This window comes from Hyaena hyaena, unplaced genomic scaffold (genome assembly GCF_003009895.1).
Source record: "Hyaena hyaena isolate Hyena2069 unplaced genomic scaffold, ASM300989v1 scaffold_212, whole genome shotgun sequence".
Lineage (NCBI taxonomy): Eukaryota > Metazoa > Chordata > Mammalia > Carnivora > Hyaenidae > Hyaena > Hyaena hyaena.
This window is the reverse complement of record NW_024080845.1, coordinates 752,321-766,545: the sequence shown is the minus strand read 5'-3', so window position 1 is coordinate 766,545 and position 14,225 is coordinate 752,321. Positions and strand designations below refer to the sequence as shown.

The following is a 14,225-nucleotide window of genomic DNA, read 5'->3' as shown; positions in this document are numbered from 1 at the left end:
TCTGCAGTGGGCCAGATGGTAAATATTTTAGACTTTGTGAGACAGACAGTCTTTTTTGCAACTACTCAACTCTGCCATTGTAGTAGGGAGAAAGCAGCCAGAGGCAATATGTAACTGGATGGATGTGTCAACTGTTATCCACAGTGACATTTTCATGTGCCATGAAATATGATTTTCCTCTTAATTCTTTCAACCTTTTTTTAAAAAAACTTTTAAATGTTGATTAATTTTTGAGAGAGGGAGAGAGAGAGAGAGAGCAGGTGAGGGACAAAGAGAGAGAGAAAGAGAGAGAGAGAGAGAGAGAGTGAGACACAGAATTCAAAGCAGACTCCAGGCTCTGAGCTATCAGCCCAGAACCTGATGTGGGGCTTGAACTCAAGCTATGAGATCATGATCTGAGCTGAAGTCGGACGCTTAACCTACTAAGCCACCCAGGTGTCCCAATTCTCTCAATCTCTTAAATTAAAAATTTTTTAAACATTTATTTATTTTTGAGAGACAGAGAGACAGAGCATAAGCAGGGGAGGGGCAGATAGAGGGAGACACAGAATCCAAATCTGACATGGTGCTCAAACTCACGGACTGTGAGATCATGACCTGATCTGAAGTCGACTGTTTCACCTACTGAGCCACCCAGGTGCCCCAATCTTTTAACAGTATAAAAATAAATGTTACCTCACAGGTCATACAAAAACTGGCAGTGTAGTGTATTCATATATCGAAACATCAAGTTGTGTGCCTTAACTGTATACAATTTTTGTCAGTTATATCTTATAAAGCTGAATTAAAAAAAAAAGAAAGACGCTGGCAACAGGTTGGTTTTAGCCCATGGGATACAGTTTGCCAACTCATACGTGGATTGTTAAGTTTATAGTTGATGGTTGTAAATGTAATAATTAAACCACACACCAATCTGATAGACGTTTCCCACATCATTCAGAACAATATAGGAGAAATGAAAATGTGTATGAGAGTCATAACTTCTCATTTGTAACTTGCATCCTTGGATAAGAATATTTATGATTTATTGAATTATAGTAGTTTTACATTACATAAAAATTTTACAATTTTTCATAAGCTTTTGACATTTCAACATTTTTGACATATACTATAAATTAATGCATACATCTTATAATTAATTATATCTGCTATATAAGTGCTAACTTGAACAAATGTGTATCTTTTAGGTTCTTGCTGCTACTTCTTTAACAGGTTTATTGGAAAAATTGCAGAACTGCAATGAACTTTTGGAGAAAATTATGAAAGGGCTCAATGCATATCTTGAAAAAAAACGGCTTTTCTTCCCTCGGTATGATGGATAACTAATTATTCTGTAATTAAAATGATTTTCCAATATGTGATGAATTATAACCAAAGCATTTGTTTTTGCATGTTTTTCTCTAGTTTTTTCTTCTTATCTAATGACGAAATGTTAGAAATTTTGTCAGAAACCAAAGATCCACTAAGAGTTCAGCCTCATTTAAAAAAATGCTTTGAGGGCATTGCTAAACTGGAATTCCTTCCCAATTTGGACATTAAGGCCATGTATAGCTCTGAAGGGGAGCGAGTGGAACTGATCGCACTTATTTCCACTTCTGCAGCGCGAGGGGCTGTGGAAAAGTGGCTCATTCAAGTGGAAGATTTAATGCTCCGGAGTATTCATGATGTGATCGCTGCAGCCAGGCTGGTGTGTTTCCTGAGATTTAATGTACACCGTATATTCTGAAAACGCTCTCTTTTTAGGAGGTTTTGAATGTGTGCTGGTAAATTAACACTTGCAGTTCTTACTATTTAAAACCGTTATTTTTTATTCTTTATTTGTTTCTAACATTATTATTAAGATAATAATATTAGTGAGAATTGATAACAGTATGTAATTAAGGACTACAAAAGACAAAAGGTGTTATGAGAAAGAATAAGCAAGGTATATATAATTTAGAATAGGAAGAGGGGGATGCTTTGAGTGATAGGTTCTTAGAGGAAGTGAAATTGAAAGTGAGACCCAAAGTAGGAATTAATCAGGTAAAGAGCAAATAGAAGAACATCCAGTAGCCTGTTATAGCCACGGGGATCAGAGAAAACCTCAGACGGGGGTGTTAAATGCATGGTCTACTACTGTTTACACCTAAACAATTACTTAGAAACTTGAAATGAGATGAACAAACATTCAAAGAGGGTATATAATATATGAAAGAAATGTAACACCTAAGTACTACATGTAACTTACTTATGCTAATCCAATTAACCTAATCTTGAATAATAAAATTCAGTATATTTCTGTCATTAGGACCACAAAGGAACAGGTATGTCGTTAAAAAAACAAAAGACATTTTAAAAGGCATTGCAGCTTTATAATCCAGCAACTCACTTTGTATGAGTGAGGTATGCATTTTCCTTCACCCTATGACACTCATCTTACTGCAGTGGATATTCTATTCAGCTTCAGTGTTCCCGCAGATAAATCTTGACTTTTTCTCTCCTTTTTTCCATTTATGCTCCCAAACATATTAAAACACATAGGGGGGAAAAATCAACATTATCCGTGAAAGTATTTCCTTTATTAACATAGAAATTTGTTTTCTATGTATTTGGCAATGGCTCATACATTCTTTGAAACTTACTTTCTTTGAAACTTATTGTTTTTATTTCTAAATATTTCTAATTTGGGGCCTTTGGGTGATTTGGTCAGTTAAGCTTCTGACTTCGGCTCAGGTCATTATCTCAGGGTTTGTGGGTTCGAGCCCTATGAAGGCTGTGCTGGCAGCTCAGAGCTTGGAGCCTGCTTTAGATTCTGTGTCTCCCTCTCTCTGTCTCCCTCTCAAAATAAATAAAACATTAAAAAAAATTTTTATGTTTTATTTATTTTTGAGAGAAAATTTTTTTTGTTTTATTTACTTTTGAGAGAGAAGAGTACAAGTGGGGGAGGGGGCAGAGAGAGAGGGAGACATAATTCAAAGCAGGCTCCAGATTCTGAACCGTCAGTACAGAGCCCAACAGGGGGCTCAAACTCGTGAACCACAAGTTCATGACCTGAGCCAAAGTCCACGCTCGACCTACTGAGACACCCAGGCACCCCCCAAAAATAAATATTTCTAATAAAACATATTTAAGTAATAATATATTTCTATCCTTATGTTTAACATCATTTTGCCTAAGATGGTGTTATTGTATTAAAAATATAGTTTCTGGGGCGTCTGGGTGGCTCAATTGGTTAGGCAGCTGACTTTGGCTCTGGTTATAATATTTAAAAAAAATTTTTTTTGATGTTTTATTTATTTCTGAGAGAGAGAGACAGACAGACAGACAGACAGCATAAGCAGGGGAGGGTCAGAGAAAGAGGGAGACACAAAATCTGAAGTAGCCTCCAGGGTCTGAGCTAGCTGTCAGCACAGAGCCTAACACAGGGCTCAAACCCACGAACCATGAGATCTTGACCTGAGCTGAAGTCAGATGCTTAACCAACTGAGCCACCCAGGCACCCCAGCTCTGGTCATGAGACAACCACTTGCCAGTTCAAGCCCCAGAGAGGGCTCTGTGCTGACAGCTCAGAGCCTGGAGCCTACCTCAGATTCTGTGTCTCCCCCTATCTTTCTGCCCCTCCCCTGCTTGCACTCTGTCTCTCTCTCTCTCTCTCTCTCTCTCTCAAAATAATATACATTTAAAAGAATTTTAAAAATATAGTTTCCATTAGTGTCAACTTCAAATTTTGTTCTGCAGTTGTTGTTTTTTTCAGTTTTTAATTTGAATCTACTATTATCACATGAAGTAGGTTACATTTTTAAAAAGGTTAAACTCTGCCCCACTCCAAATCCATTTAAATGCATTTTGAACATAAAAGTATTAAGTGAGAAACGAGAGCATGCTTTGAACTCAAAAGCACGGATTGTTAAATTATGTATAATTCAACAAATATATAATTGTTCAAAATATATACTCTGGTCATGTAAGTTTTTAGAAAAACTATGGATAAATCATACAGAGGTTCTAACTACTAATCGAGTTTTCCACTAGATTGTATAGTCTCCTTTTAAATTAAATCTGGCATCAATATGTATAATCTATTAGACTTATTTTTTGTGGATTAATAAAACCCTGATATTTCACTATAACAGGAGTAGTATGTATTCTGTGTAGAAAAATTGACAACTCCTCATAGCAAAGCAACATAAAAATCATAGAGACATCAATTTCCAGAAGAATCAACAATAAATTCTTCCAGAGACAACTGATTGTTAACATGCCTGTTCATCTTTCCATTCTTTTATGAATAAACAAATAATTAAAAAACATAACTTATACAATTTTTCTTTTAGTATCTAAAACTTTTCATGACTATGGGATATTTAAACATATGAAATGTACCAAATATTGCAGACATTTAGCTTCCCTCCCCCCTCCCCCATCCATAGTCTTTTAAAGTTAGAAATGCATTTTAATTATTCAGGCTTATCCAGAATCTGCAAGAAGAGACTGGGTTCGAGAGTGGCCTGGACAAGTTGTCCTTTGTGTTTCTCAAATGTTCTGGACTTCGGAGACACAAGAAGTTATAAGTGGTGGGACAGAGGTAAAGCCCTTTTTTTCTTTTTAACATAACATTCTTTTTTACTGCTATGTTTCTTACTTAACTTATCTATTCTTTGTAAAGGCAGTCTCCCCACCAGTTTGTACAGGTAGCATTAAAATTATACAATTCTTGGGGCACCTGGGTGGCTCAGTCGCTTAAGCACTGACTTCGGCTCAAGTCATGATCTCACATTTCGTGGGTTCGAGCCCCGTGTTGGGCTCTGTGCTGACAGCCAGCTCAGAGCCTGGAGCCTGTTTCAGATTCTGTATCTCCCTCTCTCTCTGACCCTCCCCTGCTCTCTCTCTCTCTCAGAAATAAATAAAAAATTTAAAAAAATTATACAATTCTTTGGAGTGCCTGAGTGGCAGTCAGTGAAGCATCCAACTCTTGCCAGCTCAGGTCATGATCTCATGGTTTTTGAGTTCAAGCCCCACACCAGGCTCTATGCTGACAATGTAGAACCTGCTTGGGATTCTATCTATCCCTCTCTCTCTCTCTGCTGCTCCCCTGCTTGTGCACTCTCTCTCTCTCTATCTCAAAATAAATAAACATTAAAAATATAAAATTATATATACAATTCTTTGACAACTTGTTCTTAGTGTTTTATGAAGCTTAAAGAAATTCACTCTGTTCTGTAATTCATTTCTCTATTGAAATATATTTATGAAGTCAAAATTGTTTTGTAAAAGGGTATATAAAATACATGTTTTAGTTACTATATGCCATTAGTTTAATTGTTTTTTTTATTTTGTAGGAATTAAAGAACTACTATAAGGAACTTCAGAGTCAACTGAATGATATTGTGGCACTGGTAAGGGGAAAACTATCAAAGCAGACCAGGATTACTCTGGGGGCTTTGGTCACAATTGATGTCCATGCTAGGGACGTGGTCATGGACATGATTGATATGGGTATGTGACTCTTTTCTTTAATATTAAAGATAAAATATTAATAGCTTATAGAAACAAAGATTTTTTATTTTTATTTATTTATTTTTTAAATAGTTTATTGTCAAGTTGGTTTCCATATAACACCCAGTGCTCATCCCCACAAGTGCCCTCCTCCATGCCCATCACCCCCCTTCCCCTCCCCTCCACCGCCGTCAGCCCTCAGTTTGTTCTCAGCATTCAAGAGTCTCTCATCGTTTGCCTCCCTCCCTCTCCCCAACTATTTTTCCCCTTCTTCTCCCTCATGGTCCTCTGTTAGCTTGCTCCTAATCCTCCTATATGTGCAAACATATAGTATCTGTCCTTCTCTGCCTGACTTCACTCAGCATAACACCCTCAAGGTCCATCCATGTTGCTACACATGGCCAGATTTCATTCTTTCTCATTGCCATGTAGTATCCCATTGTATAGATAAACCACATCTTGATCCATTTGTCAGTTGATGGACACTTAGGCTCTTTCCACGATTTGGCTATTGTTGAGAGTGCTGCTATGAACATTGGGGTACATGTGCTCCTATGCATCAGCACTCCTATATCCCTTGGGTAAATTCCTAGCAGTGCTATTGCTGGGTCATAGGGGAGTTCTATTGTTAATTTTTTGAGGAACCTCCACACTGTTTTCCAGAGGGGCTGTACCAGTTTACATTCCCACCAACAGTGTAGGAGGTTGCCCTTTTCTCCACATCCTCTCCAGCATCTAGAGTCCTCTGATTTGCTCATTTTGGCCACTCTGACTGGCGTGAGGTGGTATCTCAGTGTGGTTTTGATTTGTATAGAAACAAAGATTTATAGTATATGTCTTTCCCTCTCCCCACAGGATTTTTTATATATGATCTTTTCTATAAACTGGAAAACAAATTATTTTAATGTTTGCTATTATAAAAAATGATAGAATACCTATTTTTCAAATATTTTTACATTTCAGGATGGTCTCTTTTACTTTATTCTTTCTAGGTGTCTCACAGGATACAGATTTCCAGTGGCTTGCTCAGCTTCGATATTATTGGGAATATGACAATGCTCGAGTTCGTATCGTTAATTGCAATGTAAAATACGCTTATGAATATCTTGGTAACTCGCCTCGACTTGTCATTACTCCTCTAACTGACAGGTGTTACAGAACATTGGTATGCATTTAAGTTATTTTAGTTCATACATTAAAGATTGCTTTTTGGTGTGGTGTCATGTTCTCTTGTCCAAATTTAACATGGCTGTCCTCATTTTATTCTCCTATCTGCAATAGTTGAATAAGCTATCCCTTCCTAGTCCCAATCCCCTTTATGTGAAACCATAGCAATGAGTGTTTATTTCTGGGTGCTTTTGTAGAATACAAGAGTGTTTGGATTCTAATGTTTGAAAATCATGAGTCTTTCCCATTCGGGATAATTAGAAAAAGAAGGTATTAGAGATTTAAAGAGAAAATTGGAGCTTCAGGAGACAGATTTGGTTTTTGCAGCGGAGCCCTGGGTCACATGACCGGAAGATGAGTAAACTCCATCTGGGCCTTGGAACTCCAAGTTAGTTCTTTTTCTTTTTTATGTTTTTGAGAGTGAGAGAAAGCACAAGTGGGGGAGGGGCAGAGAGAGATTGAGAATCCCAAGCAGGCTCCACACTGTCGGTGTGGATTCTGATGTGGAGCTTGAACTCACAAACTGTGAGATCATGACCTGTGCTGAAGTTGACTTAACCTACCGAGCCACCCAGGCGCCCCAGGTTTTCTTTTTCTTAATGTTTTTTTATTTTTGAGAGAGAAACAGAACATGAGTGGGGAAGTAGCAGAGAGAGGCGGGAGTGGGCGGGGGGTACACTGAATCCTAAGCAGGCTCCAGACTCCAAGCTGTCAGCACACAGCCCAAGGCAGGGCTTGAACTCACAAACCACAAGATCATGACCTGAACCAAAGTCGGACACTTAACTGACGGAGCCACCTAGGCGCCCCTAAAGACTGAGTAGTTCTGTTGAATAGGAGGGAGAGAGCTGAAATGTAGGGGGTGGTGATAAGGTCAGTGCTTGTTGAAAAGCTGTGGAAGATGAAGTTATGACTATTAAAATACTCAAACACCTGGGAAGAAGGTTGCCACGTAAAATGCAGGACTCTCCGGTAAATTTGAATTTCAAATAAACTATAATTTCTTAGTATAAGTGTATTCCAAATATTGTACAGGACATACTTACACTAACAAATTATTCATTGTGTATCTGAAATTCAGATTTAACTGGGTATTCTGTATTTTCATTTGCTAAATCTGGCAACGCTTCCCGGGAATTGAGGAGAAGCATCAAGAAACACCATTCCACCTGTGCTGAGTAAGTAAAATTAAAGTATGTTTGACTGAGTTCTCTAGAAGCGGAGACAAAACGGGGATTCTTGGCTAAATGATTTACTAGGGAATGCTTTCAGTAAAAGCCTGTAGGGAAGTGAGGAAAACAGGAGGGAAAGTAAAGGTGAAGTTTCAACAGATGTACAGATTTAGCCTGATCTCAGGGGGAGCTTTGGAGCATGGATAGCATCACGGGGTACCCCTCTTTAAGGCAAGGGGCCTGGCTTTTATATTCCTTATAGTCCGTGTCTATCAGTCACCCTTGGGGTTAGGGGTATGAAAATTAACAAAGGCAAACCTCACTAAAATGGAGTTGGGAGGCCATGAAGGAGAAGCTCTTAAGCCCTACTACCATTCAGCATCAATTACAAAACCAACAGGAGAAGACGTACTTTACATTCCTGACAGGAAGAAGCATGTGCTTGATTACCTCAACAGGAATAAGGATTCTGTTCTTGTCTGGCAAGATCTTAGCCAATGAGAGACTGTCACAACTCAGCCAATAAAAAGCCACTACACTTGGAACTCCCAGTTTCCTCCAATGGATTTCTGGTTTATAATGGCTCCTCCCAAAGGACCCCCCCCCCACCCCTTCCTCTATAAAAGAGCATTCCTCTCCTCTGTTCCTAGACTTGCTTATGGTTTTGTGGTAGTTTGTGTGTCTGGAATTGCAATTGTTTTTGCTGTTTCCATGTAAGCCCATTTTTGCTGGTAAACTGACAGGTTTACTTTGAAGAGTAACACGGCTGTGAGTAAGCTTTCAAGTACTTGCTGATAAGGTCGCTCCGGTTAGTCAAGGGCAATTCTCAGGAGGAAAGGACAGTTGTGAGCTATTTGTAGCTGATTCAACAATTGGCAGATGGATGCAATGGCCAGTAAAGGGTGCCAATACATCTATGATAAAATGTTTCACCAACCGTCTATTTTCTCAGGAAGCTACCTAAGGGCAGGGACCATGTCTGTCCTGTTTTCTACTCTAGTAGTGAACAGGTACATGGTCAGGCCCTAAATACTTGTGTAAGTGAGCCTCAAGCTTCTGTGTCCTATGTGGGACCTCGATGAAATCAGAAGCTGTGAATACTTGTGGAAACTCACAACTTCCAGTTGTAAGATCAGAATCCAATTAAACTCGACATTGAAAAATTTGTAAGTATTTTCTTGAAACCATAAAGAAGGGAAAACCTGAGGTTTCCAGCAATTAAGTTAATGGGCATCAACAGTATAGCATTTATTACAAACTTAAGGTGGGTAAAATATTAATATTGCCTTTCTTTAATAATCTGTTTTATTTTAGTAAATGTAAAAATATAATTTGTTAATCAAAATTTTTATTTTTTATTATTAAAGTATTTAATTTTTTAATGTTTATTTTTGAGAGAGAGAGAGAGACAGAGTGTTAGCCGGGTAGGGGCAGAGAAAGAGGGAGACACAGAACCCGAAGCAGGCTCCAGGTTCTGGGTGGCTGGCACAGAGCCGGATGCGAGGCTTGAACTCACGGAGTGCGAGATCATGACCTAAGCCACAGTCAGATGTTTAACCAACTGAGACACCCAGGCACCCTTTAAATTATTTTTTAATAGACCTTTCTTTAAAGCAATTTCAGTTTCACAGCAAAATTAGTAGAGTAAAAGAAAGTACAGAGAATTCCCTCACCTACTATCCCTTACCTACTAATATGTACAGCTTTGGTCCCTTAGCCCTATTTTTTCTAAAAGAAGTTAAATTTCACAAACTTTTATACTAATTTTCTTGAAACAAAGTCGATAGTTGGAGTTGACTGTAATTTATATGCTTCTAAAAAAATCTCCAACCACTGTTCTAGTCCTCCAACCACTGTTGGAGTCCAAAAGAACTAGAATTCAGGAAGAATTCAGATACTGCTGATATTGTTCTTAAGGAGCTTAAAGACTAATTGAGAGAAAAAACAATGTACGAAATTAACTGTAAGGCAAGGTAGACAGTGATCCTGCTGGTAAGAGAAGTACAGAACAGTGTTGTAGGAATGGAGAAAATGGAGAACATACCAAGAGTGGAATGCAGTAGTCGGGGTGAATTATAAACAAATATAGATAATAGATATTCTGTTTCTCTTCCACCTGATGGGCCCCCATTTACAGCACTCATTACCCGGTGTTGACTTTCGACAGGGAGCCACTGAGGTTGTTGATGATCTCCACTAATGTCCACAACGATCTCTAATCAAACCTTTCTGACTAAATGTTACTACCTCCAGGCTAGATTCTTAGGGCTTTTAAAGGCAAATGGGATACACATGAAGAATTGTAATATAAGGAGATTTTGATACATTTTTACCTTTTCTGGAATTTTTCCTTGTGCAGCTGAAAAATTGCATAGTAAAAATTAACTGAACAATATGATTGTTATTAGTGCCTCTTTGAAGGTACACAAATAAGACTCAATCCATTTTGTAAGCAAGGGTTTGTTCCCTAGCTATTTTTTCTCCCAGTTATGCAAGGATTTCTTTGAATGTTGTATGTTTCTTTTCAGATTGGTGCCTTCTATTTAAACCTTGGAGGGGCTCCAGAGGGGCCAGCAGGCACTGGAAAAACTGAAACCACCAAGGACTTGGCTAAAGCGCTTGCTGTCCAATGTGTGGTGTTCAACTGTTCCGACGGGCTAGATTATCTAGCCATGGGAAAGGTAAAGTTGCATATTAAATGTTACAAACCTACAGCTAGTTGTCGAACTGATCAACTGAAATAAACTTACGTTTAAACATGTGAACGTGGTTTACACATTGTGTGAACTTCAGTTTTAGGGGTAAAGACATTTCTTTTTAGGATTTTATTTATTTATTTATTTTTAGAAAAATAAAAATTGTGACCAGTAAATTTTTTAAATTAAATTAATTATTTTTTAAGTTTACCTCCAAGTGAGTTAGCATATAGAGCAACAATGTATTCAGGAGCAGAGTCCAGTGATTCATCCCCTATGAATAACACCCAGTGCTCCTCCCAACAAGTGTCCTTCCTTAACGCCCCTCACCCATTTAGCCCTTCCCCCCCTCCCACACACCCCTCCAGCAACCCTCTGTCCTCTGTAAGACATTCTTTTTTATCCTGGAGAGGGGGGTCATTAGACTTCATTTTCAGTTTTGACTTAAAAGATTAAATGTTTAACAGATGACGCCCCTTTGTAGGAAAACTCATCTCCTTTTCTCTTGTCCTTAGTTTTTTAAAGGATTGGCCTCTTCTGGTGCTTGGGCTTGCTTTGATGAATTTAACCGAATTGAGTTGGAAGTGTTGTCCGTGGTAGCTCAACAGATCCTTTGCATTCAGAGAGCCATTCAGCAGAAACTGGATGTGTTTGTTTTTGAAGGGACAGAACTTAAGCTCAATCCAAACTGTTTTGTAGCTATCACGATGAACCCTGGCTATGCAGGGCGGTCTGAATTGCCAGATAATCTGAAGGTAATATTTTATGAGTGTAAATTTGTTCATCAAAAACAACATCCACTCAAAATGGTGTGATTTTTCTCACATGTATTTGTAAATCTCCCGTTTACCTTTTCCGATACCTATAAGTAAACCTCTAAAAACATTTTTTTGGGTGTCTAATGCATATTAGAGGACATGACACCATTACAGCACTACTGAGAAAAAAAATCACAGAATTAATAAAACCTTGCTATATTGGGGAAATAAACGTGAATATCACTGCATTCTGTTGGTGTGCTTGTGCTCAGCCTTTAAAAATGGTTTCCTTTATAAAACCAATGTATTTTGTTCATTATATACTTCAGGTTCTTTTTAGAACTGTGGCTATGATGGTTCCAAACTATGCCCTCATAGCAGAGATCTCCCTCTACTCCTATGGATTTTTGAATGCAAAACCTCTGTCTGTGAAAATAGTGATGACCTACAGGCTTTGCTCAGAGCAGCTCTCCTCACAGTTTCATTATGACTATGGAATGCGAGCAGTAAAAGCGGTTTTAGTGGCTGCTGGAAACCTTAAACTAAAATTTCCAAATGAAAATGAAGATATACTTGTAAGTATTAAATATATACATTGTGAAACCTTCAATAGAAGATCTTTTTTGTCTTTTTTTTTTTTTTTTTTTTAGGAAGGTTGATCAGGAGCTATAAATAGGCAAATAAGAAAGTTGTTGCTTTGAATCTTTTTATGTGAGGCTGAAATAATAGTTTGGGGTTATGTTATTCATTATACTTTATAGGAATATCAGGTTGGTGTTTTAGTACAGGGATTCCATAAATCATAGATTCATAAACTTTTGGTGGTGAGGAGGTTGAGGAATAAGGGCAATTAACTTCTGTTGCACTATTTGAATGATTTTAGCTTCTTCGATCAATTAAAGATGTAAATGAACCGAAGTTTCTATCACATGATATACCCTTATTTAATGGAATAACTAGTGATCTGTTTCCTGGTATTAAACTTCCTGAAGCTGACTATCATGTAAGTAAACCAGTGAGAATGACTTATTTTGCAAATAAATCTATCTGATGACTCCGTCATTTCCAAAGTTTCAGATGAGTGAAATTATTCTGTTTGGAGGATAAACCCCTACTTTGCCACTTTGATCGATGAGGATGAGTAAAATTTAGTATCTTCTGTTATATGATACCAATGTTAAGATTCAGATCAAAGATAATGTTCTTTCTAAAAGAATGAATACTCTTTTATTTCCTATGTTGTGATTTATAATATGTTCTACAATGTATACTATAATGCTGTTGTGTACTTTGGCAGATAGAAAGATGGTAAACTGCAAGTGGCAAAACATCCTATAGTTAACATAAGGATTTCTCAAATTTAAGTAATAGGCTGACTTTTTTTAAGATTTTATTTTTAAGTAATGTCTACCTGCAGTGTGGGGCTTGAATTCACAACCGTGAGATAAACAGTTGTGTACTCCACTGACTGAGCTAGTCAGGTGCCTCCTGACTTTTTTTTTTTTTTTTAAAGGAATCAAACCATGTGCATTTCCAATTTCATAAATTATAGACATTATAATGTACATATATATACTTATGTATACACATAAGAATAAGTATTTGCTATTTATAGCTGTTATATTATGTAAAATCAAGATACACATTTTTAAGTGTTTTTGTTTTAATTCTAGTATAGTTAGCATATAGTATTAGTTTCAGGTGTACAATATAGTGATTCAACTATTACATATATTCCTCACTGCTCATCATGATAAGTATACTCCTTAATCCCTATCACTTATTTCACCCATCCACGCCCATCCCCCACCTCCCCTCTGGTAACTTTAAGTTTATTCTCTAGAGTCTGTTTCTTGGGATTTTTTTTCTCTTTTTTCCGCTTTGCTCCTTTGTTTATTAAATCTTACACATGAGTAAAATCATATGGTATTTGTCTGACTGACTTCTTCACTTAGCATTATACTCTCTAGCTCCATCCATCTTGTTGCAAATGGCAAGATTTCAATTCTTTTTATGACTGAGTAATATTCCATTGTGTGTATATACCACATCTTCTTTATTCATCTATCTGAGGACATTTGGGCTACTTCCATAATTTGGCTATCGTTAATATTGTGATAAAAATAGGGGTGCATGTATCCCTTTGAATTAATGTTTTTGTATTCTTTCGGTAAATACCCAGAAGTGCAATTGCTGGATATAGGGTAATTCAATTTTTAACTTTTTGAGGAAACTCCATACCGTTTTCCAGAGTGGCGCACCAGTTTGCGTTTCCACCAACAGTGCAGGAGGGTTCCTTTTTCTCCACATCCTCACCAATATTTGTTGTTTCTTGTGTTTTTGATTTTAGTCATTCCAACAGATCTGAGGTGATATCTTATTGTAATTTTGATTTGTATTTCCCTGATGAGTGATGTTGAACATCTTTTCATGTGTCTGTTGGCCATCTGGATGTCTTCTTCAGAGAAATGTCTATTCATGTCATCTGCCCATTTCTTCACTGGGTTATCTGTGTTTTGGGTGTTGAGTTTTGTAAGTGCTTTATATATTTTGGATATTAACCCTTTATCAAATAGGTCATTTACAAATATCTTCTCCCATTCAGTAGGTTGCCTTTTGACTTTGTCATTTCTTCTGCTGTGCAGAAGATTTTTATTTTGGTGATTTCCCAGTAGTTTATTTTTGCTTTTTGTTTCCCTTGCCCCAGGCATATTTAGAAAAATGTTACTTTGGCTGATGAGAGACATTACTGCCTGTTCTCTTCTCTAGGATTTTAATGGTTTCAGGTCTCACATTTAAGTCTTTAATTCATTTTGAGTTCATTTTTGTGTTTGGTGTATGTAAGAAAGTGGTCCCTTTTCATTCTTTTGCAGATAGCACCATTTGTTGAAGAGACTTTTTCCTATTGCATATTCTTGCCTCCTTTGTTGAAGGAGGCTAATCACCTATATAATTGT

At 37.4% G+C, this 14,225-nt stretch overlaps 1 protein-coding gene across 1 annotated transcript in view; it reads left to right on the top strand.

Moving 5' to 3' along the window:
* DNAH12 (dynein axonemal heavy chain 12) overlaps positions 1 to 14,225 on the top strand; it is a 201,915-nt gene that overhangs the window by 52,866 nt on the left and 134,824 nt on the right. The window contains exons 20-28 of the mRNA XM_039242492.1: positions 1,188 to 1,309; positions 1,405 to 1,687; positions 4,445 to 4,564; positions 5,319 to 5,475; positions 6,468 to 6,640; positions 10,343 to 10,495; positions 11,026 to 11,265; positions 11,598 to 11,843; positions 12,152 to 12,271. Coding sequence (XP_039098423.1) covers positions 1,188 to 1,309; positions 1,405 to 1,687; positions 4,445 to 4,564; positions 5,319 to 5,475; positions 6,468 to 6,640; positions 10,343 to 10,495; positions 11,026 to 11,265; positions 11,598 to 11,843; positions 12,152 to 12,271 — 1,614 coding nt within the window. The remainder of the gene's footprint in view (positions 1 to 1,187; positions 1,310 to 1,404; positions 1,688 to 4,444; positions 4,565 to 5,318; positions 5,476 to 6,467; positions 6,641 to 10,342; positions 10,496 to 11,025; positions 11,266 to 11,597; positions 11,844 to 12,151; positions 12,272 to 14,225) is intronic.